Source organism: Lepisosteus platostomus, chromosome 6, assembly GCF_059453375.1.
Source record: "Lepisosteus platostomus isolate fLepPlt1 chromosome 6, fLepPlt1.hap1, whole genome shotgun sequence".
NCBI lineage: Eukaryota > Metazoa > Chordata > Actinopteri > Semionotiformes > Lepisosteidae > Lepisosteus > Lepisosteus platostomus.
The window spans coordinates 11,612,875-11,636,055 of NC_142616.1; the positions used below are offsets into that span (position 1 = coordinate 11,612,875).

At 57.6% G+C, this 23,181-nt stretch overlaps 1 protein-coding gene across 1 annotated transcript; it reads left to right on the forward strand.

The window, feature by feature from the left end:
* Positions 1 to 1,828: 1,828 nt before the first annotated feature.
* Positions 1,829 to 22,496, forward strand: supt16h (SPT16 homolog, facilitates chromatin remodeling subunit). Its single transcript, XM_088634231.1, has 25 exons — positions 1,829 to 2,305; positions 6,281 to 6,373; positions 6,565 to 6,735; positions 7,152 to 7,304; positions 7,748 to 7,894; positions 8,551 to 8,702; positions 8,845 to 9,017; positions 9,453 to 9,543; positions 9,767 to 9,840; positions 10,096 to 10,208; positions 10,289 to 10,354; positions 10,446 to 10,538; positions 10,942 to 11,057; positions 12,278 to 12,431; positions 13,805 to 13,932; positions 15,469 to 15,731; positions 15,818 to 15,936; positions 16,025 to 16,150; positions 17,138 to 17,250; positions 17,360 to 17,435; positions 18,136 to 18,305; positions 18,400 to 18,529; positions 20,045 to 20,174; positions 20,499 to 20,573; positions 21,434 to 22,496. Exons 1-25 carry the CDS (start codon positions 2,240 to 2,242, stop codon positions 21,538 to 21,540), a joined length of 3,099 nt encoding a protein of 1,032 aa, XP_088490357.1. The 5' UTR covers positions 1,829 to 2,239; the 3' UTR covers positions 21,541 to 22,496.
* The last annotated feature ends 685 nt before the right edge of the window (positions 22,497 to 23,181 follow it).

Sequence of the window (23,181 nt, forward strand, 5' to 3'; positions counted from 1 at the left end):
GACTGTAACACCCCAGGAATGCATCAATAAACGTCCACAGGAATGCAAGATCACGCCTGCCTCTTCTCCCGGGGCTCTCCAGTGTGTGCGAGTGTGTGTGGTGTGAGTGACCAGGGTTTTCAGAGTATTCATAATGGAATATAATGGAGAACAGTGCATCAGTAATAATGGAATATAGTATAAACAGAGTATAGTGTACTGTTGGCGGAGTACAGTGTGTCAGGAATGGGATATTGGATATTTTAATGGAGTATAGTGTACTGTGAGCGGAGTGCAGAATATCTTCAGTAGAGTATTGTGTACCATTAGTGGAGTACAGTACATCTTCAGTAGAGTATTGTGTACCGTTAGTGGAGTGCAGCATATCTTCAGTATTGTACTGTTAGGGGAGTACAGTACATCTTCAGTAGAGTATTGTGTACCGTTAGTGGAGTACAGTACATCTTCAGTAGAGTATTGTGCACAAGTAGTGGAGTGCAGTACATCTTCAGTAGAGTATTGTGCACAAGTAGTGGAGTGCAGTACATCTTCAGTAGAGTATTGTGTACAAGTAGTGGAGTACAGTACATCTTCAGTAGAGTATTGTGCACAAGTAGTGGAGTGCAGTACATCTTCAGTAGAGTATTGTGCACAAGTAGTGGAGTGCAGAATATCTTCAGTAGAGTATTGTGTACCGTTAGTGGAGTACAGTACATCTTCAGTAGAGTATTGTGTACCGTTAGTGGAGTACAGTACATCTTCAGTAGAGTATTGTGCACAAGTAGTGGAGTGCAGTACATCTTCAGTAGAGTATTGTGCACAAGTAGTGGAGTGCAGTACATCTTCAGTAGAGTATTGTGCACAAGTAGTGGAGTGCAGAATATCTTCAGTACAGTATTGTGTACACTGAGCGCTGCGTCGCTCTGGTGTCGGAAGTGACGCTCTTGGGCTCGGAGGTGGGGGGAGCGCGCCTAGCGCGCACGAGCACGCCCTCGCCAGCAGAGCGCGGGAAAAGCGGGGCCGGGTGTTCTCGGGTTTCGCGCGGGAAGGTGGCGCACGGGCGCGCGCCGCCGCGTCGCCCCGCCCCGCGAGCCTCACGGCCGCCCGTGGAGCAGGAGCGAGGGAGCGGAAGAGCAGAGGCCCGGCCCGTGTCTGTCAGTGTCGCTGTCACTCGCTCTCCCTGCGAGCAGAGGAACACCGACAGGAGGGCCCCTCTCTCCCACACACCCCGAAACCCCCAGAGCGCCCACGGCCCCCCTCCGTCACCCGCCTCTCCCTCGGAGACCCCTTCCCACCGTGCTTGTCCACCCGAGTCCGAGAGAGGGATGAACGGGAGACGGTCGCCCCTCCACTGAGAGTGAGAGGGAGGCGCTCTCGCCATTGCCGTGGCCGTGACCGTGGCATGGTGGACACCCGTCCTCCGTCCCCCCCACACCCACTCACCCCACTCGCGATGGGAATCACGCCACCCCTCCCGCCTTTCCCTCGGGAGCAGCGAGAGAGACCCCCCCCCTGGCCCCGGGTAGCGGAGGGAGGAAGAGGGGGTCCCGTTTCTCCCCCACGCAGGGAAAGCGGGGGAGACGCTGTGTTTTCAGCGCGAAACACGACAGCGAGAGACGTCCGTGACAATCCGGCCGACCCTGGTCCGGGCGGCTGGCTGGTCAGAATCATTACAAAAAACAAAACAAAAAAAAATCTTAAAACAAAGGGCCGTGCTCAGGCCTGCGCGGCGGGGACCGAGGGGAGGGGAGGGGAGAGGCGGGAAGAGGGAGCGGTGTTCATTTTCATAAAGATGTGCGTGAGGCAGCGTCTGCCCCCGACTCGCGTGTGTGTGTCGCTTTAAACAGCCAGCCCGCTGTTTATGTAAATACAGCGCATTGAGCAGGAGGCCCGGCTCGCTTTTTTTTTTTTTAGACGCGTTGATGTCGATTTTATTCTCTTCATTATTTTATTAATTTGGATAAAGACGGGGAGCGTGCCCGTGGTACAGCGGGGGGTACCGTTTCCAAACCATACACACCAATAAAACAAAACACCCCCGTTTTGTTTTGTTTTGGGGTTTGTTTTTGGGGTTTTTTTTTTTTAAAAAAAGATATTTATTTTTTGTTTGTTTTTGAAGAAAAACGCAGCGTTGCGATTGCGGTGGTTGGCGAGCGGAGCCCCGGTGTGCAGGCCGCGGTGGGGGTAGTGTGTGTATATCCGGGGCGGGCAGTGCCGGAGCGAAGCCGCGGGCTCGAGTGAGAGACGCGGCCGCACGAAGATGGCGGTCAACCTGGACAAGGAGGCGTACTATCGCCGGATCAAGCGGCTGTACAGCAACTGGAAGGTAAAAGCGAAACGAAACCCGAACTTTCCAGCGCGGATCGGGCGATGAGCCCCGGCACTTGGCCGACGGGGGAGCCTCGTTGTTCAATCGAGGGTTTTTGTTTTTCCTCCCGTTTTGTTAACTGCGAGAGAGAAAGAGTGGGGTTTCGGTCAAATGTCTCTGCGTGTGCGGGGCCTGCTGTCGCGGGTTTGGGTCTTTTGTAACTATTGGGAGGTATCGAGCCCAGGAGAGGCTTGATGTCCCGTGTTTTGTCAGAATACGGTCAAGTTTCATCGCAGTTTCTGTCGATTTTGAGCCTTTTCTGTGTCTGTAGTCGTAGCACCTTGTGCGCATCACGCCGTTTCCCCCCGTCGCCGGAGCGCAGCTCTTCCCGGCGATGTAAGAAACGAAATACAACCCCTTAAACTCGCCAGGAGCTCGTTACTTGAGGAGGTCTAATTGCACCGGCTGTGTCTTTCGAAGTCGCGGTGGAAAACTTTAAATTCGGCGTTTCCCTGCCCTGCTGAGCACGCCATCGCCGTGCCCACTCGAGAAACCCGCGGATGCAACGCACAGTTGGTGCAAAAGAAACAACAGCAAAAACAACAGCTTGGAAACAAATCGGGGTCTGAGGGGTTTTCGATTTAAAAAAAAAGGAGAAGAAGCTGTCGATTTGATCAACCCCCCCCAGCCACGCCGAGGCTGCGTTCACAGAAGAGACTTTGACAACACGTTTTGGGCTCCGTGGAAATGTCTGTTCAGAGACGCAGCTTGGACCCACGGAGGGGACCCAGCACCGGCCCGCGAAGGCGCTCAGCTGCTGTGCTCGTTGTTAGGGAAGCACGATTCGGGCCACAGTCCCTGTTGTGTTGTTGTGTTGTGTTGTACGCGTGAAGGTACAGCTTGCCCGCTGTTCGTGGGCATTTTAACAACTCGCTGCCTCGGGGAGGCCCGGGAGTCACGGCTCAGGAGAACCGTCTTCCCGGGTTCTCGCTTCTCACTAACGGGAGCAGAAAGGCGCCCAGCCCCAGAGACGGCTTCTTCCCCGGGCTGTCAGGTGACTGAGCTCTGCCCCCAGGGCCGGCTCGGGTGCGGGGTTTGTGGACACGGGTTTGTGGTTTACGCGCGCCGTGGCGGCCGCCGCTCTGTGTTGAGGTTTGGTGTGGGAGCGCACGTGCACGTGACTGGCCCGCCGGGCTTTTCCAGAACCGGGTCCTGCATCGGCACCGGTGTCCCGTGCTGCACTGTTGCACTAGTGACCCATCCACCCACACGGCACAGAGATACAGGAGGAGCTGGAGTCTGTCACAGCAGGAACACAGGAGCAAGGCAGGGTACACACACAGACACCCTGGACAGGACACCAGCCCCTCACAGGACACACACAGACACCCTGGACAGGACACCAGCCCCTCACAGGACACACACAGACACCCTGGACAGGACACCGGCCCGTCACAGGACACACACACACACACACACCCTGGACAGGACACCAGCCCATCACAGGACACGCAGACACCCTGGACAGGACACCAGCCCCTCACAGGACACACACAGACACCCTGGACAGGACACCAGCCCCTCACAGGACACACACAGACACCCTGGACAGGACACCAGCCCCTCACAGGACACACACAGACACCCTGGACAGGACACCGGCCCCTCACAGGACACACACAGACACCCTGGACAGGACACCAGCCCGTCACAGGACACACACACACACACACACACACCCTGGACAGGACACCAGCCCCTCACAGGACACACACACACACCCTGGACAGGACACCAGCCCCTCACAGGACACACACACACACCCTGGACAGGACACCAGCCCATCACAGGACACACACACACACACACACACACACACACACACACACACACACACTCCCTGGATAGGACACCAGCCCATCACAGGACACACACACACACACCCTGGACAGGACACCAGCCCCTCACAGGACACACACAGACACCCTGGACAGGACACCAGCCCCTCACAGGACACACACACACACACACACACACACACACACACACACACACTCACACCCTGGACAGGACACCAGCCCCTCACAAGACACACTCACACCCTGGACAGGACACCAGCCCCTCACAGGACACACTCACACCCTGGACAGGACACCAGCCCCTCACAGGACACACACAGACACCCTGGACAGGACACCAGCCCATCACAGGACACACACACACACACCCTGGACAGGACACCAGCCCCTCACAGGACACACACACACACAGACACCCTGGACAGGACACCAGCCCCTCACAGGACACACACACACACAGACACCCTGGACAGGACACCAGCCCGTCACAGGACACACACACCCACACACACACACACACACACACACACACACACACACCCCCTGTACAGGACACCAGCCCCTCACAAGACACACTCACACCCACACCCTGGACAGGACACCAGCCCCTCACAGGACACACACAGACACCCTGGACAGGACACCAGCCCCTCACAGGACACACACACACACACACACACACACACACACACACACACACACTCACACCCTGGACAGGACACCAGCCCCTCACAAGACACACTCACACCCTGGACAGGACACCAGCCCCTCACAGGACACACTCACACCCTGGACAGGACACCAGCCCCTCACAGGACACACACAGACACCCTGGACAGGACACCAGCCCATCACAGGACACACACACACACAGACACCCTGGACAGGACACCAGCCCCTCACAGGACACACACACACACAGACACCCTGGACAGGACACCAGCCCGTCACAGGACACACACACCCACACACACACACACACACACACACACACACCCCCTGTACAGGACACCAGCCCCTCACAAGACACACTCACACCCACACCCTGGACAGGACACCAGCCCATCACAGGACACACAGACACCCTGGACAGGACACCAGCCCATCACAGGACACACACACACACACACACACACACACACACACACACACACACACACCCTGGACAGGACACCAGCCCCTCACAAGACACACTCACACCCTGGACAGGACACCAGCCCCTCACAGGACACACATGCTTTTCCCAGAATTTGTACAGCACTGTACAGGTAATGGGGGTCCCCTCCACCACCGCCAGTGTGTTGCCCCACCTGGGTGTTGACTTTAGGCAATAACAGATAACAACAACACAGCATATGGCCAGGAGCCATCTCACCCTGCAGCTCACACACAGCCCACTGGGGCTCAGGGTGAGCCGGGCCAGTACCTGGGAGAGGTGTGAGTGGGGCCAGCAGGGGGCGCTCACCCTGCGGGCTGTGGGGGTCCTAATGCCCCAGGACAGTGACGGGGACACTAGACTGTAAACAAGGCGCCGTCCCTCAGATGAGACTTAAAACTGAGGTCCTGCCTCTCTGTGGTCGGTCAAGACCCCAGGGTGTCTCTCAGAAAGAGTAGGGGTGTGACCCCAGTGTCCTGGACAGACTCCCCCTGGTCTTTACCAGTCATGGCCTCCTGATCACCCCCCTCTCTGAACTGGCCTCATCACTCTGCTCTCCTCCCCACTGAGAGCTGGAGCATCATCACACTGGGGGGGTGGAGGGGGTCCCCAGTACTGGACAGCGCTGGGAGTGGAGTGTCCAGAAAGGCGCTATATAAGTGTAAGCAAGTATTAGCAGTTATAATAACAGGTCCGTCCAGCACAGGGGGCGCTGAGAGTGTTTGATGGTGATTCTTGGGACGGTGGGAGGAAACCCACACCACCACAGGGAGACCGTGCAGAATCCACACAGACAGCAGCCCAGGGCCCGGCCTGTTTCGTGTGGAATCGTCTCTGTGTGCGCAGGTGGATAACGGCGCCGCGCTCATCGTGCGTTTGGACCCCTCTCGGGTCGGTACCGGGCCGCTGGTGGACGGGTGTCTTCTGCTGCGTGTCGGCGTCATTGACGCGCTCTCTCGGTCTCCCCCTCTGTCGCAGAAAGGAGAGGAGGAGTTCGGCAAGGTGGACGCCATCGTGGTCGCAGTGGGAGTGGACGAGGAGATCGTCTATGCCAAGTCCACAGCACTGCAGGTAATGACACCACCCACTCTGACCTGCGGGGGGCGCTGTGTCTCCCAGTGTGACTGACGGGAGCGCTCCCTCTGACCTGTGGGGGGCGCTGTGTCTCCCAGTGTGACTGACGGGAGCGCTCCCTCTGACCTGCGGGGGGCGCTGTGTCTCCCAGTGTGACTGTATGCTAACCGTCCGTCTCTCTGTCCCAGACCTGGCTGTTCGGCTATGAGCTGACGGACACCATCATGGTCTTCTGCGAGTCGAAGATCCTCTTCCTGGCCAGCAAGAAGAAGGTGGAGTTCCTCAAACAGATCGCAGTCACCAAGGGCAACGAGAACGCCAACGGCCTGCCTCCCATCACCCTGCTCGTCAGAGAGAAGGTCAGAGAGAACCTCCTCTCCCTTCACTGGTCTCTCTCAGGGCAGTGTTAATGTACTGGAGTGTCCAGTCAGTCAGTGTGTCTGTATGAACCCCTCTCTCTCAGTGCAGTGTTAATGTACTGGAGTGTCCAGTCAGTCAGTGTGTCTGTATGAACCCCTCTCTCTCAGTGCAGTGTTAATGTACTGGAGTGTCCAGTCAGTGTGTCTGTATGAACCCCTCTCTCTCAGTGCAGTGTTTATGTACTGGAGTGTCCAGTCAGTCAGTGTGTCTGTATGAACCCCTCTCTCTCAGTGCAGTGTTAATGTACTGGAGTGTCCAGTCTGTCAGTGTGTCTGTATGAACCCCTCTCTCTCAGTGCAGTGTTAATGTACTGGAGTGTCCAGTCAGTCCCACTGACCTCTCTGTCCTCCTGCAGAACGAGAGTAACAAGGCGAACTTCGAGAAGATGGTGGAGGCGATCCGGGGCAGCAGGGAGGGCAAGACGATCGGGGTGTTTGTGAAGGACAAGTTCCCGGGGGAGTACATGAAGAGCTGGAGCGACACGCTGGCCGCAGAGGGGCTGGAGAAGGTGAGGAGGACAGGGCGGGGTGTGAGGAGTCTCTCTTCCTGTCCACGCCCTGTCATACTGTCCACGCTGAAGCCCAACCTCGGGTCTCACCAGGTGGACAGCTTGATTCCTGTCCCTCTCTCTCCAGGTGGACATCAGTGCACTGACCCCTGTCCTGTCCCTCTCTCTCCAGGTGGACATCAGTGCGTCTGTGGCCGGTCAGTCAGTGCACTGACCCCTGTCCTGTCCCTCTCTCTCCAGGTGGACATCAGTGCACTGACCCCTGTCCTGTCCCTCTCTCTCCAGGTGGACATCAGTGCGTCTGTGGCCGGTCAGTCAGTGCACTGACCCCTGTCCTGTCCCTCTCTCTCCAGGTGGACATCAGTGCACTGACCCCTGTCCTGTCCCTCTCTCTCCAGGTGGACATCAGTGCACTGACCCCTGTCCTGTCCCTCTCTCTCCAGGTGGACATCAGTGCGGCTGTGGCCTATACCGTGGCGGTGAAGGAGGACGGGGAGTTGGCGCTGATGAGGAAGGCGGCGGCTGTGACCAGCGAGGTCTTCACCAAGTTCTTCAAGGAGAGAGTCATGGAGATTGTGGACGCCGATGAGGTCAGGGCTCCTGTTCTCTTTGGACAGACTACTGTACCTGGGCACTAGAGTCACCCGTCGCTGTGACGTGCAACTCGTGTGAGGGACAGGAGCGGTATCACCTTGACAGGCGACCCGTGCGAGGGCCAGGGCCAGTAGAGAGTAATCCTTCGGTGTGAAGGGCGACTCGTGCGAGGGACAGGGAGGTTAGAGAGTAATCCGTCAGTGTGACGGGCGACCCGTGCGAAGGAGAGGGCCAGTAGAGAGTAATCCGTCAGTGTGACGGGCGACCCGTGCGAGGGACAGGGAGGTTAGAGAGTCATCCGGCGGTGTGACCGGCGACTCGTGCGAAGGAGAGGGCCAGTAGAGAGTAATCCGTCAGTGTGACGGGCGACCCGTGCGAGGGACAAGGCGGTTAGAGAGTAATCCGTCAGTGTGACGGGCGACCCGTGCGAGGGACAGGGCGGTTAGAGAGTAATCTGCCGGTGTGACGGGCGACTCGTGCGAGGGAGAGGGCCAGTAGAGAGTCATCTGCCGGTGTGAAGGGCGACTCGTGCGAGTGGTGGGGGCGGGTGGAGAGTCACCCGTCACTTCCACAGGCGACTCGTGCGAGGGACTCGTGCTGTACACCCACACTCTTTACCGAGCCCCCCTGTCCTGGGCCCTCGTCTCCACAGAAAGTGCGCCACAGCAAGCTGGCGGAGTCGGTGGAAAAGGCCATCGAGGAGAAGAAGTACCTGGCGGGAGCTGACCCCTCCACCGTGGAGATGTGCTACCCCCCGATCATCCAGAGCGGCGGCAACTACAGCCTCAAGTTCAGCGTGGTCAGGTCAGCGACCGCAGCGCGGCCCGGACACGGCGACCTGGGGTCGGCGACCCCAGCGCGGCCCGGACACGGCGACCTGGGGTCAGGGCGGTCAGAGTGAAGGCCTCTCTCTCTCTCTCTCTCTCTCTCTCCCCCCCCCTCACAGCGAGAAGTCCTACATGCACTTTGACGCCATCACTTGCGCCATGGGCATCCGCTACAAGTCGTACTGCTCGAACCTGGTGCGCACACTCATGGTGGACCCACCCCAGGACATGCAGGACAACTACAACTTCCTGCTGCAGGTGGAGGAGCAGCTGCTGAAGGAGCTCAAGCACGGTGAGGGGCCATCTGGCATGGCGGGGACAGGCACTTTACACAGAGGGTGGTGGGGGTGGGGAACAAGCTGCCCGGCCCTGTTGTTGAAGCCGATACCCTGGCTTCTCTCAAGACACAGCTGGGTGAGCTCCTCCAGTCAGGACAGGAGGCTCTTCAATACACAGAGGGTGGTGGGGGTGGGGAACAAGCTGCCCGGCCATGTTGTTGAAGCCGGTACCCTGGCTCCTCTCCAGACACAGCTGGGTGAGCTCCTCCAGTCAGGACAGGAGGCTCTTCTTTACACAGAGGGTGGTGGGGGTGGGGAACAGACAAGCTGGAGAACGCCCTGGGATCAGTTAACAGTCAGGAATGACTCGGGGCCAGGATGTGGCGAAGGACTGGTCTGGCCTGTGACCTGTCTGACACGGTGCGTGAATCTCTCTCTCTCTCTCCCAGGGGCGAAGCTCTGCGATGTCTACAGCACCGTGGTGGACTACGTGAAGAAGGAGAAGCCCGACCTGGCTGCCAAGCTGACGAAGAACCTGGGGTCAGTCCACAGGGGGGCGCCACTGAGGCTCATTTCATCACGGCCCCTGCTGACGTGTGTGTGTGTGTGTGTGTGTGTGTGTGTGTGTGTGTGTGTGTGTGTCTCCTCTGAGAGCTGGGTCTCTCTGATCATCTGTGTGTGTGTCCTCTGAGAGCTGGGTCTCTCTGATCATCTGTGTGTGTGTGACCCCTGACCCCTGACCTCTGGTGCATCTGCGCGGCAGGTTCGCGATGGGGATCGAGTTCCGGGAGGGGTCGCTGGTGCTGAACGCCAAGAACCAGTACAAACTGAAGAAAGGTGAGAGAGAGCCGTGCGCCATCGTCCGGTCGAGGTCAAGGGGTTCAATATATCGTCCAGTTGGGGTTACTCTGGGCCACAGAGGTGGACATGGACACGAGCGATCATGAACAACGATACTGTTCTGTACGATACTGAGGGCGTTCGGTGTCGGGAACAGCGTCGCTCTTGCTGTCCAGGGAGGGCGTTCGGTGTCGGGAACAGCGTCGCTCTTGCTGTCCAGGGAGGGTGTTCAGTGTTGCTCTTGATGTCCAGGAATGGTGTTCAGTGTCAGCCTGGGGTTCGCCGACCTCATCAACAAGGAGGCAAAGAAGGAGGAGCTGAAGAAATACGCCCTGTTCATCGGGGACACCGTGCAGGTCAATGAGGTGAGTCTCTGGGGTCGGGGGTCGGGGGTCAGGGGTCGGGGGGTGACCGAGCTCTCACGCTGCTCTCTGCTGCTGCGCAGGAGGACCCTGCCACCATCCTGACTCCCGTCAAGAAGAAGATCAAGAACGTGGGCATCTTCCTGAAGGTGAGGGGGCGTCCGCACCGGGGGGGCGAGGGGGCGGGGGGGCGCCGGGCCCCTCAGCCGCTCTCACTGTCCCTCTCCGTTCCCCCCCCAGAACGAGGAAGAGGAGGACGAGGAAGAGGCCGATGACGCGGAGGATCTGCTGGGGAAGGGAGCCCGAGCCACACTGCTCACAGAGAGGACCAGGGTACCTGTCTGTCTGTGTCTCTGTACCTGTCTGTCTGCTCACGGAGAGGACCAGGGTGTCTCTGTCTCTCTGTGTCTGTACTTGTCTGTCTGCTCACAGAGAGGACCAGGGTACCTGTCTGTCTCTCTCTCTGTGTCTGTACATGTCTGTCTGTCTGCTCACAGAGAGGACCAGGGTACCTGTCTGTCTGTCTGCTCACAGAGAGGACCAAGGTTCCTGTCCGTCTCTCTCTGTGTCTGTACTTGTCTGTACCTGTCTGTCTGCTCACAGAGAGGACCAGGGTTCCTGTCTGTCTCCGTCCCCTGTCCCCCTCTCTCTCTGTCTCCGTGTGTCTGTCTCCCCTGCCGTGTCTGTCCGTGCGCCCCTCTCGCGCTCTCCTGACTCCCGCTCTCTGATTGGCCAGAACGAGATGACGGCGGAGGAGAAGAGGCGGGCCCACCAGAAGGAGCTGGCCAATCAGATGAACGAGGAGGCGCGCCGGCGGCTGACGGAGCAGAAGGGGGAGCAGCAGATACAGAAGTGAGAGAGGGTGAAGGGTGAAGGGTGAAGGGTCGCGGTGGCTGGTTGGCGTGAGTTCCCTCGGTGGGGCAGAGGGTCGTGACCTCAGGGTTCAGTGGAACGGGCCCAAATGGACCACCACCGGGCAGGGTCCCGTTCCAGCGTCGGCCCAGAACTCTCCGGATCCGGTGGTGTGTGGCCAAACTGTGGGTGTGTGCACACGCGTCGTGTCCCTCCCACTCCCACATAATAGCACTCCCACTGTGGGTGTGTGCACACGCGGCGTGTCCCTCCCACTCCCACATAATAGCACTCCCACTGTGGGTGTGTGCACACGCGGCGTGTCCCTCCCACTCCCACATAATAGCACTCCCACTGTGGGTGTGTGCACACGCGTCGTGTCCCTCCCACTCCCACATAATAGCACTCCCACTGTGGGTGTGTGCACACGCGTCGTGTCCCTCCCACTCCCACATAATAGCACTCCCACTGTGGGTGTGTGCACACGCGGCGTGTCCCTGCAGTGGGGTGTTGTATGATAGCACTCCCACTGTGGGTGTGTGCACACGCGGCGTGTCCCTGCAGTGGGGTGTTGTATAATAATAATAATACTTGCTTACACTGATAGCGCTTTTCTGGACACTCCACTCGAAGCGCCCTGGTTTGGGGGTGTGTCTTATCATGGCCCTCCCACTGTGGGCATGTCCAATCGTTTTGCGCCCTGGCTTGGGGGTGTGTCTTATGGCCCTCCCACTGTGGGCATGTCCAATCGTTTTGCGCCCTGGTTTGGGGGTGTGTCTTATCATGGCCCTCCCACTGTGGGCATGTCCAATCGTTTTGCGCCCTGGTTTGGGGGTGTGTCTTATCATGGCCCTCCCACTGTGGGCATGTCCAATCGTTTTGTGCCCTGGTTTGGGGGTGTGTCTTATCATGGCCCTCCCACTGTGGGCTTGTCCAATCATTTCGCGCCCTGTTTTGGGTGTGTGTCTTATCATGGCCCTCCTACTGTGGGCGTGTCCAGTGCCCTGACAGAGGGAGTAAGGAAGTAAAGGGGGGTGACTTGAGTGCCGAAGATTAGTCTGCCAGCTGGGTTAGTCTGCAGGCTCAGGCAGAGGAGAAGGAAACCAGACTGGGATTCCCTGGGGCCAGGGCTTGAACAGAGTTGGCGTCCAAGGTCATGCCCGCGGTCGTCCCAAATGTCCAGTCGGTCAGCCAGCCTGTGTGTCCCGCTCCCCCCCCAGGGCCAGGAAGTCCAACGTGTCCTACAAGAATGCCTCCCAGATGCCGAAGGAGCGGGAGATCAGGGAGATGAAGATCTTCATCGACAAGAAGTACGAGACGGTCATCATGCCCGTGTTTGGCATCGCCACGCCCTTTCACATCGCCACCATCAAGGTACCCTGCTGTACACACTCCTCCTCCTCTCTCAGTGCAGTGTTCATGTACTGGAGTGTCCAGTCAGTCAGTGTGTCTGTATGAACCCCTCTCTCTCAGTGCAGTGTTAATGTACTGGAGTGTCCAGTCAGTCAGTGTGTCTGTATGAACCCCTCTCTCTCAGTGCAGTGTTAATGTACTGGAGTGTCCAGTCAGTCAGTGTGTCTGTATGAACCCCTCTCTCTCAGTGCAGTGTTAATGTACTGGAGTGTCCAGTCAGTGTGTCTGTATGAACCCCTCTCTCTCAGTGCAGTGTTAATGTACTGGAGTGTCCAGTCAGTCAGTGTGTCTGTATGAACCCCTCTCTCTCAGTGCAGTGTTAATGTACTGGAGTGTCCAGTCAGTCAGTGTGTCTGTATGAACCCCTCCTCTCTCAAGGCAGTGTTAATGTACTGGAGTGTCCAGTCAGTCAGTGTGTCTGTATGAACCCCCTCTCTCAGTGCAGTGTTAATGTACTGGAGTGTCCAGTCAGTCAGTGTGTCTGTATGAACCCCTCTCTCTCAGTGCAGTGTTAATGTACTGGAGTGTCCAGTCAGGGTGTCTGTATGAACCCCTCTCTCTCAGTGCAGTGTTAATGTACTGGAGTGTCCAGTCAGTCAGTGTGTCTGTATGAACCCCTCTCTCTCAGTGCAGTGTTAATGTACTGGAGTGTCCAGTCAGGGTGTCTGTATGAACCCCTCTCTCTCAGTGCAGTGTTAATGTACTGGAGTGTCCAGTCAGTCAGGGTGTCTGTATGAACCCCTCTCTCTCAGTGCAGTGTTAATGTACTGGAGTGTCCAGTCAGTCAGGGTGTCTGTATGAACCCCTCTCTCTCAGTGCAGTGTTAATGTACTGGAGTGTCCAGTCAGTCAGGGTGTCTGTATGAACCCCTCTCTCTCAGTGCAGTGTTAATGTACTGGAGTGTCCAGTCAGTCAGTGTGTCTGTATGAACCCCTCTCTCTCAGTGCAGTGTTAATGTACTGGAGTGTCCAGTCAGTCAGAGTGTCTGTATGAACCCCTCTCTCTCAGTGCAGTGTTAATGTACTGGAGTGTCCAGTCAGTCAGAGTGTCTGTATGAACCCCTCTCTCTCAGTGCAGTGTTAATGTACTGGAGTGTCCAGTCAGTCAGTGTGTCTGTATGAACCCCTCTCTCTCAGTGCAGTGTTAATGTACTGGAGTGTCCAGTCAGTCAGTGTGTCTGTATGAACCCCTCTCTCTCAGTGCAGTGTTAATGTACTGGAGTGTCCAGTCAGTCAGTGTGTCTGTATGAACCCCTCTCTCTCAGTGCAGTGTTCATGTACTGGAGTGTCCAGTCAGTCAGTGTGTCTGTATTGACCCCTCTCTCTCTTTATCAGAATATCAGTATGTCAGTGGAAGGAGACTACACCTACCTGAGGATCAATTTCTACTGCCCAGGCAGCTCTCTGGGGCGACATGAGGGCAATATTTTTCCAAACCCTGAGGCCACCTTCGTCAAGGAGATGTGAGACCCCCGTCTTCGTGTGTCTGCGTTTTCCATAAGCTTTGGTGCAGGTCTCTGTACCGGATCCCTCAGTAGGACAGATCCCCAACGAGACTCTCTGTACCGGATCCCTCAGTAGGACAGATCCCCGAGGCGGGCCTCTGTACCGGATCCCTCAGTAGGACAGATCCCCAACGTGACTCTCTGTACCGGATCCCTCAGTAGGACAGATCCCCAACGTGACTCTCTGTACCGGATCCCTCAGTAGGACAGATCCCCAACGTGACTCTCTGTACCGGATCCCTCAGTAGGACAGATCCCCGAGGCGAGCCTCTGTACGGGATCCCTCAGTAGGACAGATCCCCGAGGCGAGCCTCTGTACCGGATCCCTCAGTAGGACAGATCCCCGAGGCGAGCCTCTGTACCGGATCCCTCAGTAGGACAGATCCCCGAGGCGAGCCTCTGTACCGGATCCCTCAGTAGGACAGATCCCCAACGAGACTCTCTGTACCGGATCCCTCAGTAGGACAGATCCCCAACGAGACTCTCTGTACCGGATCCCTCAGTAGGACAGATCCCCAACATGACTCTCTGTACTGGATCCCTCAGTAGGACAGATCCCCGAGGCGAGCCTCTGTACCGGATCCCTCAGTAGGACAGATCCCCAACGTGACTCTCTGTACCGGATACCTCAGTAGGACAGATCCCCAACGTGACTCTCTGTACCGGATCCCTCAGTAGGACAGATCCCCGAGGCGAGCCTCTGTACCGGATCCCTCAGTAGGACAGATCCCCGAGGCGAGCCTCTGTACCGGATCCCTCAGTAGGACAGATCCCCGAGGCGAGCCTCTGTACCGGATCCCTCAGTAGGACAGATCCCCGAGGCGAGCCTCTGTACCGGATCCCTCAGTAGGACAGATCCCCAACGAGACTCTCTGTACCGGATCCCTCAGTAGGACAGATCCCCAACATGACTCTCTGTACTGGATCCCTCAGTAGGACAGATCCCCAACATGACTCTCTGTACCGGATCCCTCAGTAGGACAGATCCCCAACGTGACTCTCTGTACCGGATCCCTCAGTAGGACAGATCCCCAATGTGACTCTCTGTACCGGATCCCTCGGTAGGACAGATCCCCGAGGCGAGCCTCTGTACCGGATCCCTCAGTAGGACAGATCCCCGACGTGACTCTCTGTACCGGATCCCTCAGTAGGACAGATCCCCGACGTGACTCTCTGTACCGGATCCCTCAGTAGGACAGATCCCCAAGGTGAGCCTCTGTACCGGATCCCTCAGTAGGACAGATCCCCATCATGACTCTCTGTACCAGATCCCTCAGTAGGACAGATCCCCGAGGCGGGCCTCTGTACCGGATCCCTCAGTAGGACAGATCCCCAACGAGACTCTCTGTACCGGATCCCTCAGTAGGACAGATCCCCAACATGACTCTCTGTACCAGATCCCTCAGTAGGACAGATCCCCGAGGCGGGTCACTGTCATTGTGGGGGCACGATTTGACCCGGAGAGACTGAACCCCTCTCCCCCTCCGCCCGCAGCACGTACCGCGCCTCGAACCTGAAGGCGCCGGGCGACCCCGCGGTGCCCTCCACCAACCTGCAGAACGCCTTCCGCATCATCAAGGAGGTGCAGAAGCGCTACAAGACGCGGGAGGCGGAGGAGAAGGAGAAGGAGGGCATCGTCAAGCAGGACTCGCTGGTCATCAACCTGAACCGCAGCAACCCCAAGCTCAAGGACCTCTACATCCGGCCCAACATCGCGCAGAAGAGGATGCAGGGCTCCCTGGAGGCCCACACGAACGGTGAGAGCTCGGACCCTGGCCCGGAGAGAGGGGGGGGGCGGGCACGGGGCCGAGAGCGAGCCCTCGTGACGTGTTTGCACACGCAGGTTTCCGGTTCACGTCGGTGCGCGGCGACAAGGTGGACATCCTGTACAACAACATCAAGCACGCCATCTTCCAGCCCTGCGACGGGGAGATGATCATCGTCCTGCACTTCCACCTCAAGGTCTGACCCGGCCCGGCCCGTCTCGGCGCGGCTCCCACAGTGCCCTGCTCCCCCCCCCTCACTCTCGCTCCTGTCCCGTCCCTCCCAGAACGCCATCATGTTCGGGAAGAAGAGGCACACGGACGTGCAGTTCTACACGGAAGTGGGCGAGATCACCACGGACCTGGGCAAGCACCAGCACATGCACGACCGCGACGACCTGTACGCTGAGCAGGTGGGCGCCCTGGAGCCGTCTGTGGCTCTGTCTCTCTACACAAACACACTGCCTGTCTGCTGCTCTCTGTCTCTCTACACACACACACTGCCTGTCTGCTGCTCTCTGTCTCTCTACACACACACACTGCCTGTCTGCTGCTCTCTGTCTCTCTACACACACACACTGCCTGTCTGCTGCTCTCTGTCTCTCTACACACACACACTGCCTGTCTGCTGCTCTCTGTCTCTCTACACACACACACTGCCTGTCTGCTGCTCTCTCTCTCTGTCTCTCTCTCTCTCTGTCTCTCTCTCTACACGCACACACGCACTGCCTGTCTGCTGCTCTCTGTCTCTCCACACACACACACTGCCTGTCTGCTGCTCTCTCTCTACACACACGCACTGCCTGTCTGCTGCTCTCTCTCTCTCTCTCTGTCTCTCTCTCTGTCTCTCTCTCTCTACACACACGCACTGCCTGTCTGCTGCTCTCTCTCTCTCTCTCTCTCTCTCTCTCTGTCTCTCTCTCTGTCTCTCTCTCTCTACACGCACACAAGCACTGCCTGTCTGCTGCTCTCTCTCTCTACACACACACACTGCCTGTCTGCTGCTCTCTGTCTCTCCACACACACACACTGCCTGTCTGCTGCTCTCTGTCTCTCCACACACACACACTGCCTGTCTGCTGCTCTCTGTCTCTCTACACACACACACTGCCTGTCTGCTGCTCTCTGTCTCTCCACACACACACACTGCCTGTCTGCTGCTCTCTGTCTCTGTCTCTCTCTCTCTCTACACACACACACTGCCTGTCTGCTGCTCTCTGTCTCTCTCTCTCTCTACACACACACACTGCCTGTCTGCTGCTCTCTGTCTCTGTCTCTCTCTCTCTCTACACACACACACTGCCTGTCTGCTGCTCTCTGTCTCTACACACGCACACGCACTGCCTGTCTGCTGCTCTGTGTCCCAGTCGCTCTGACGTGACGTCTCTCTCTCTGTGCAGATGGAGCGAGAGATGAGACACAAGCTGAAGTCAGCCTTCAAGAACTTCATCGAGAAGGTGGAGACGCTGACCAGAGAGGAGCTGGAGTTCGAAGTGCCTTTCAGGGACCTGGGGTGAGAGAGCAGAGTCTGGGGTTCGGGTAACGGGGGAGGGCAGGGGGGGGCGAGATGGGACAGGAGAGAAACCGCACGGGAGTCTCACCCAGAGTTCCCTATCCTGCAGGTTCAATGGCGCCCCCTATCGGAGTACGTGTCTACTGCAGCCCACCAGCAGCGCGCTGTGTAATGTGACGGAGTGGGTGAGTGTGAGAATGTTAATGTACTGGAGTGTCCAGTCAGTGTGTCTGTATGAACCCCTCTCTCTCAGTGCAGTGTTAATGTACTGGAGTGTCCAGTCAGTCAGTGTGTCTGTATGAACCCCTCTCTCTCAGTGCAGTGTTAATGTACTGGAGTGTCCAGTCAGTGTGTCTGTATGAACCCCTCTCTCTAAGTGCAGTGTTAATGTACTGGAGTGTCCAGTCAGTGTGTCTGTATGAACCCCTCTCTCTCAGTGCAGTGTTAATGTACTGGAGTGTCCAGTCAGTCAGTGTGTCTGTATGAACCCCTCTCTCTCAGTGCAGTGTTAATGTACTGGAGTGTCCAGTCAGTCAGTGTGTCTGTATGAACCCCTCTCAGTGCAGTGTTAATGTACTGGAGTGTCCAGTCAGTCAGTGTGTCTGTATGAACCCCTCTCTCTCAGTGCAGTGTTAATGTACTGGAGTGTCCAGTCAGTCAGTGTGTCTGTATGAACCCCTCTCTCTCAGTGCAGTGTTAATGTACTGGAGTGTCCAGTCAGTCAGTGTGTCTGTATGAACCCCTCTCTCTCAGTGCAGTGTTAATGTACTGGAGTGTCCAGTCAGTCAGTGTGTCTGTATGAACCCCTCTCTCTCAGTGCAGTGTTAATGTACTGGAGTGTCCAGTCAGTGTCTGTATGAACCCCTCTCTCTCTGTGTCTCTCAGCCTCCCTTCGTGGTCACTCTGGACGAGGTGGAGCTGGTCCACTTCGAGCGAGTCCAGTTCCACCTGAAGAACTTCGACATCGTGATCGTGTACAAGGACTACAACCGCAAGGTCACCATGATCAACGCCGTACCGGTCAACTCGCTGGACCCCATCAAGGAGTGGCTCAAGTACGGCCCGCCAGAGCCCCCCCCCCCGAGTCTCCAGGGTCCCTGAGCCCCTCGGCTGACGTTAACACACCCCCCCCCCCCCTCTGTCCCCCAGCTCCTGCGACATCAAGTACACTGAGGGCGTCCAGTCCCTCAACTGGACCAAGATCATGAAGACCATCGTGGACGACCCCGAGGGCTTCTTCGAGCAGGGCGGCTGGTCCTTCCTGGACCCCGAGAGTGAGGTACCCCCGCCCCCCCCGCTGTCCGAGACGGTCGGCACCGCCGTGAGAGTGGTCACGCCGCCAGCCGCGGTCCCGAGCGAGGCAGCGGGGCGCCCTGTGACGGTGTCATCGAGCAGGCTGGGGCGTCCCGCGCCCCTGCGGGCTCTGCACCTCCCGCCCGCGTGACTGCGGACCGGCGCCCCCTGCCCGCGGGCCGCGCTGGAGCGGCCCTGCGGGGGAATGTCTGTCCTCCTGGGGACGAGTGAGCCGCACCCCGGTCCTCCCGAGCTCTCGCCCGCCCGTGGGCTGCGTTCGGGACTCCGTACCGTTTCGCGAGGCTGTGACGTCACTGGGTTCCCGAGACGTCATCACCGGCCTGCGGACTTGGGGCTCCAGCAGCCCCCCAAATAAGACCAGATCAGATCTCTTTCCTGTCCCTGTACAATCAAGATCAGATCTCTTTCCTGGCCCTGTACAATCAAGATCAGATCTCTTTCCTGGCCCTGTACAATCAAGATCAGATCTCTTTCCTGTCCCTGTACAATCAAGATCAGATCTCTTTCCTGTCCCTGTACAATCAAGATCAGATCTCTTTCCTGTCCCTGTACAATCAAGATCAGATCTCTTTCCTGTCCCTATTCGATCAAGATCAGATCTCTTTACTGTCTCTGTACAATCAAGATCAGATCTCTTTACTGGCCCTGTACAATCAAGATCAGATCTCTTTACTGGCCCTGTACAATCAAGATCAGATCTCTTTCCTGTCCCTGTACAATCAAGATCAGATCTCTTTCCTGTCTCTGTACAATCTCTTCCATCAGGAATGTGTCTCTTCACAGACCCCAGCTTGCTCTTCATGAGACACACAGACAGGGAGAGAAGCTGGGGGTCAGAGCGCAGGGTCGGCCATTTATACAGCACCCCTGGAGCAGCTGGGGTTCAGGGCCTCGCTCAGGGGCCCAGCGGAGTAGGATTCCTCTGCCGGTCGCGGGATTCGAACCGGCAACCTCCCAGCCACAGCCACCACTTTACCCCTTCGAACCTCATGTACAGAGGGCTGTAGAAAAGGCCGAGGGCGGGGGGGTGTATCTCACCCCCCTCCACTGAGAGTTGGCCCTGGTGCCATCCAGGAGCCGGGGCAGTGAGCGAGCCGGGCGCCGCCCTCTCCGCTGGGAACGTCGCTCCTCCCTGTGGCATCGCTGCAGTGCGCTGTGTCAGGTCAGGTCATCCGCCGGGCGGTGTGGCGCTGAGGCAGGGTACCCTCTGGGTGGGACGCCAGTCCATCGCCGGGCCAGGGCGAGCCCGTCATGAGGGGGCGGACGCTCCGGAGACCACGGTAGAGGAGAGGGTGGGGGGGGCACTGGGATATAGCTCCCCACTCCTCTCCAGAAACGCCCGGGGGTCTTTCCTGACCGCCGGGTTGAACGTCTCGCCCGGAAGGCGGCATTGCGCGGTGCTGGAAGACGCATCGCCCTGGACCCGGATCGAAGGGGTGCGATTCGCGCCGGGGCCTGACCCCTCTGTCCGGTCTCCCAGGGCAGCGGGGCCGAGCAGGGAGACTCCGAGTCCGAGATCGAGGACGAGACCTTCAACCCCTCCGCCGAGGAGGACGAGGAGGAGGAGGAAGACAGCGACGAAGACTACTCCTCCGAGACCGAGGAGTCTGGTACGGCCGCTGTCTCTCTCTGTCTCTCTCTGTTCAGTTCAATTCAAGGTGCTTTATTAGCATGACCGATGGGTACAATCAGTGTTGTCAAAGCACATAAAATAATGAAATTCACATGAAACAAAACAAAAAATAAAAGTAAAATAACATCTACAGACATGTTACAGACATTTACAACAAAGACATATAAAATATTGACATCTACTGTAGACAGAAGGAGCATTATAGGGAGACAGACTCTCTCTCTGTCCCTCCCTCCCTTGCTCTTGAGGTCCAAGTCTGAGTCTCCCAGTCTCACCGGCTCTCACCCCCCTGTCTCCACAGATTACAGCGCGTCACTGGGCAGCGACGAGGAGAGTGGGAAGGACTGGGACGAGCTGGAGGAGGAGGCCAGGAAAGGTCAGTGTGTCTGTATGAACCCCTCTCTCTCAGTGCAGTGTTAATGTACTGGAGTGTCCAGTCAGTCAGTGTGTCTGTATGAACCCCTCTCTCTCAGTGCAGTGTTAATGTACTGGAGTGTCCAGTCAGTCAGTGTGTCTGTATGAACCCTCTCTCTCAGTGCAGTGTTAATGTACTGGAGTGTCCAGTCAGTCAGTGTGTCTGTATGAACCCCTCTCTCTCAGTGCAGTGTTAATGTACTGGAGTGTCCAGTCAGTGTGTCTGTATGAACCCCTCTCTCTCAGTGCAGTGTTAATGTACTGGAGTGTCCAGTCAGTCAGTGTGTCTGTATGAACCCCTCTCTCTCAGTGCAGTGTTAATGTACTGGAGTGTCCAGTCAGTCAGTGTGTCTGTATGAACCCCTCTCTCTCAGTGCAGTGTTAATGTACTGGAGTGTCCAGTCAGTGTGTCTGTATGAACCCCTCTCTCTCAGTGCAGTGTTAATGTACTGGAGTGTCCAGTCAGTGTGTCTGTATGAACCCCTCTCTCTCAGTGCAGTGTTAATGTACTGGAGTGTCCAGTCAGTCAGTGTGTCTGTATGAACCCCTCTCTCTCAGTGCAGTGTTAATGTACTGGAGTGTCCAGTCAGTCAGTGTGTCTGTATGAACCCCTCTCTCTCAGTGCAGTGTTAATGTACTGGAGTGTCCAGTCAGTCAGTGTGTCTGTATGAACCCCTCTCTCTCAGTGCAGTGTTAATGTACTGGAGTGTCCAGTCAGTGTGTCTGTATGAACCCCTCTCTCTCAGTGCAGTGTTAATGTACTGGAGTGTCCAGTCAGTCAGTGTGTCTGTATGAACCCCTCTCTGTCTCTCTCTCTCTCAGCGGACAGAGAGAGTCACTATGAGGAAGTCGATGAGTCCGCCTCCAGGAAGAGGAAAGGCAGGTCGGCAGCTCCGCCCCCCAGCAGCAAGAGGAAGAAGAAACATTAGGAGAGGCCCGGCCCCCCGGCCCCCCTGCCCCGCCGTGACGCTCCTGTACAGAGACCCACAGACTGGCTTGCCCTCGCAGCAGCTCCTCCCTGCGACCGGTCCGGCAGCATCCGACGACATTGAAGCCCGTGGCCGTGGCGATGACCTCCCGCCCCTCCGGCGCGGGTACGAGAGAGAGAGAGAGAGAGAGGCGTGCAGACCCCCCGCCCCGCGCACGCGGACGAACCCCCCCGCATTCCAGCCCGTCTCGCGTTTCCCTGTCCATTCCCGTCCGCGCTGCGCCCAGAGAGACGGAGCGAGAGAGCGAGGTCGCCTGAGCCGAGCCCCGGGCGAAGGCCCCACTGCGTGTTCTTTCGCTGGGGTGGGATGGGGGGGGTGGTCCGATCTCTCTCCCGCGGTTCGGGGCGGCGGGTCTGCTGGTCTTCTGGAGCCGCGCCGGCCCTCCCTCTGCTCGGGACGGGGGGGGGAGAGGAGTGTGAGGGGGGGCTGCCTGGGGGTGCCGGTGCCCCGCGTCTCTCCCGCTCCTCTCCTCGGCTCCAGGAGGCCTGCTCCCTGCTCCCTGAGAGTCTCGCTCCCATCCCTCCGGCTTCGTGATCACGATGTTCCAGCTCTCTCCTCTCCCGTCACTCCTGTCTCCTCCCTCTCCTCTCCCCTCCCGTCTCCTCGCATCATCTCTGCCCTGTTCTCTCTCTCCTCTCCCGTCACTCCTGTCTCCTCCCTCTCCTCTCCCCTCCCGTCTCCTCGCATCATCTCTGCCCTGTTCTCTCTCTCCTCTCCCGTCACTCCTGTCTCTTCCCTCCCGTCTCCTTGAGTCCCCTCTCTCCTCTCCCATCCCTCTCTTGCTCTTTAACCTCGTTTGGTAGACTTGTTGTTAATTCTAACCTCCTGCTGGGTGGTTTTTTTTTTTGGTTTTGTTTTTTGTAATAAAAAGAGAAAAATAAAAGTCTAAAAGTGAAGCAGGCGTCGTCCGGTCTGTCTCCACGGCGGGGTGACCCCAGATCGGCGCGTCGCGCGGAGGAGAGCTGGCGGCGGCCCCTCGGTCCCCCCAACACAAGCTCTCGGAAAGCAGGGCTCCGGCTGCGTGTTGGCACTTTGACACCAGACGCTTTGAATTTCGAAATCTGTTTCGATAAAAGCGGCTCACCCTCATGAAGTCCGTTCACAGCTGTCTTTAGAGCAACACCTGAGCGCAGGAGATAATGCGTTCAGAGCCGGTCAGCTGGTCTGGTGGTCAAGGTGCTGACCCTGTTGTACCGGGAGGCCAGCTGGTCTGGTGGTCAAGGTGCCGACCCTGTTGTACCAGGAGGCCAGCTGGTCTGGTGGTCAAGGTGCTGACCCTGTTGTACCGGGAGGCCAGCTGGTCTGGTGGTCAAGGTGCTGACCCTGTTGTACCGGGAGGCCAGCTGGTCTGGTGGTCAAGGTGCTGACCCTGTTGTACCCTGCAGCTCACAAACAGCCACAACAGAAACAGCCCACAGAAGTTCAGCGGGTGTCTCTCAGAAAGAGGAGGGGTGTGACCCCAGTGTCCTGGACAGACTCCCCCTGGTCTTTACCAGTTGTGGCCTCCTGATCACCCCCCTCTCTGAACTGGCCTCATCACTCTGCTCTCCTCCCCACGGAGAGCTGGAGCATCATCACACT

Bases quoted from the DNA above. Each gene is read 5' to 3' on its own strand.
- supt16h (XM_088634231.1), top strand. From the start codon at position 2,240: ATGGCGGTCAACCTGGACAAGGAGGCGTACTATCGCCGGATCAAGCGG. The intron at 2,306-6,280 runs GTAAAAGCGAAA...CCTCTGTCGCAG, and splicing joins GGCTGTACAGCAACTGGAAG to AAAGGAGAGGAGGAGTTCGG. The intron at 16,151-17,137 runs GTGGGCGCCCTG...CTCTCTGTGCAG, and splicing joins ACGACCTGTACGCTGAGCAG to ATGGAGCGAGAGATGAGACA.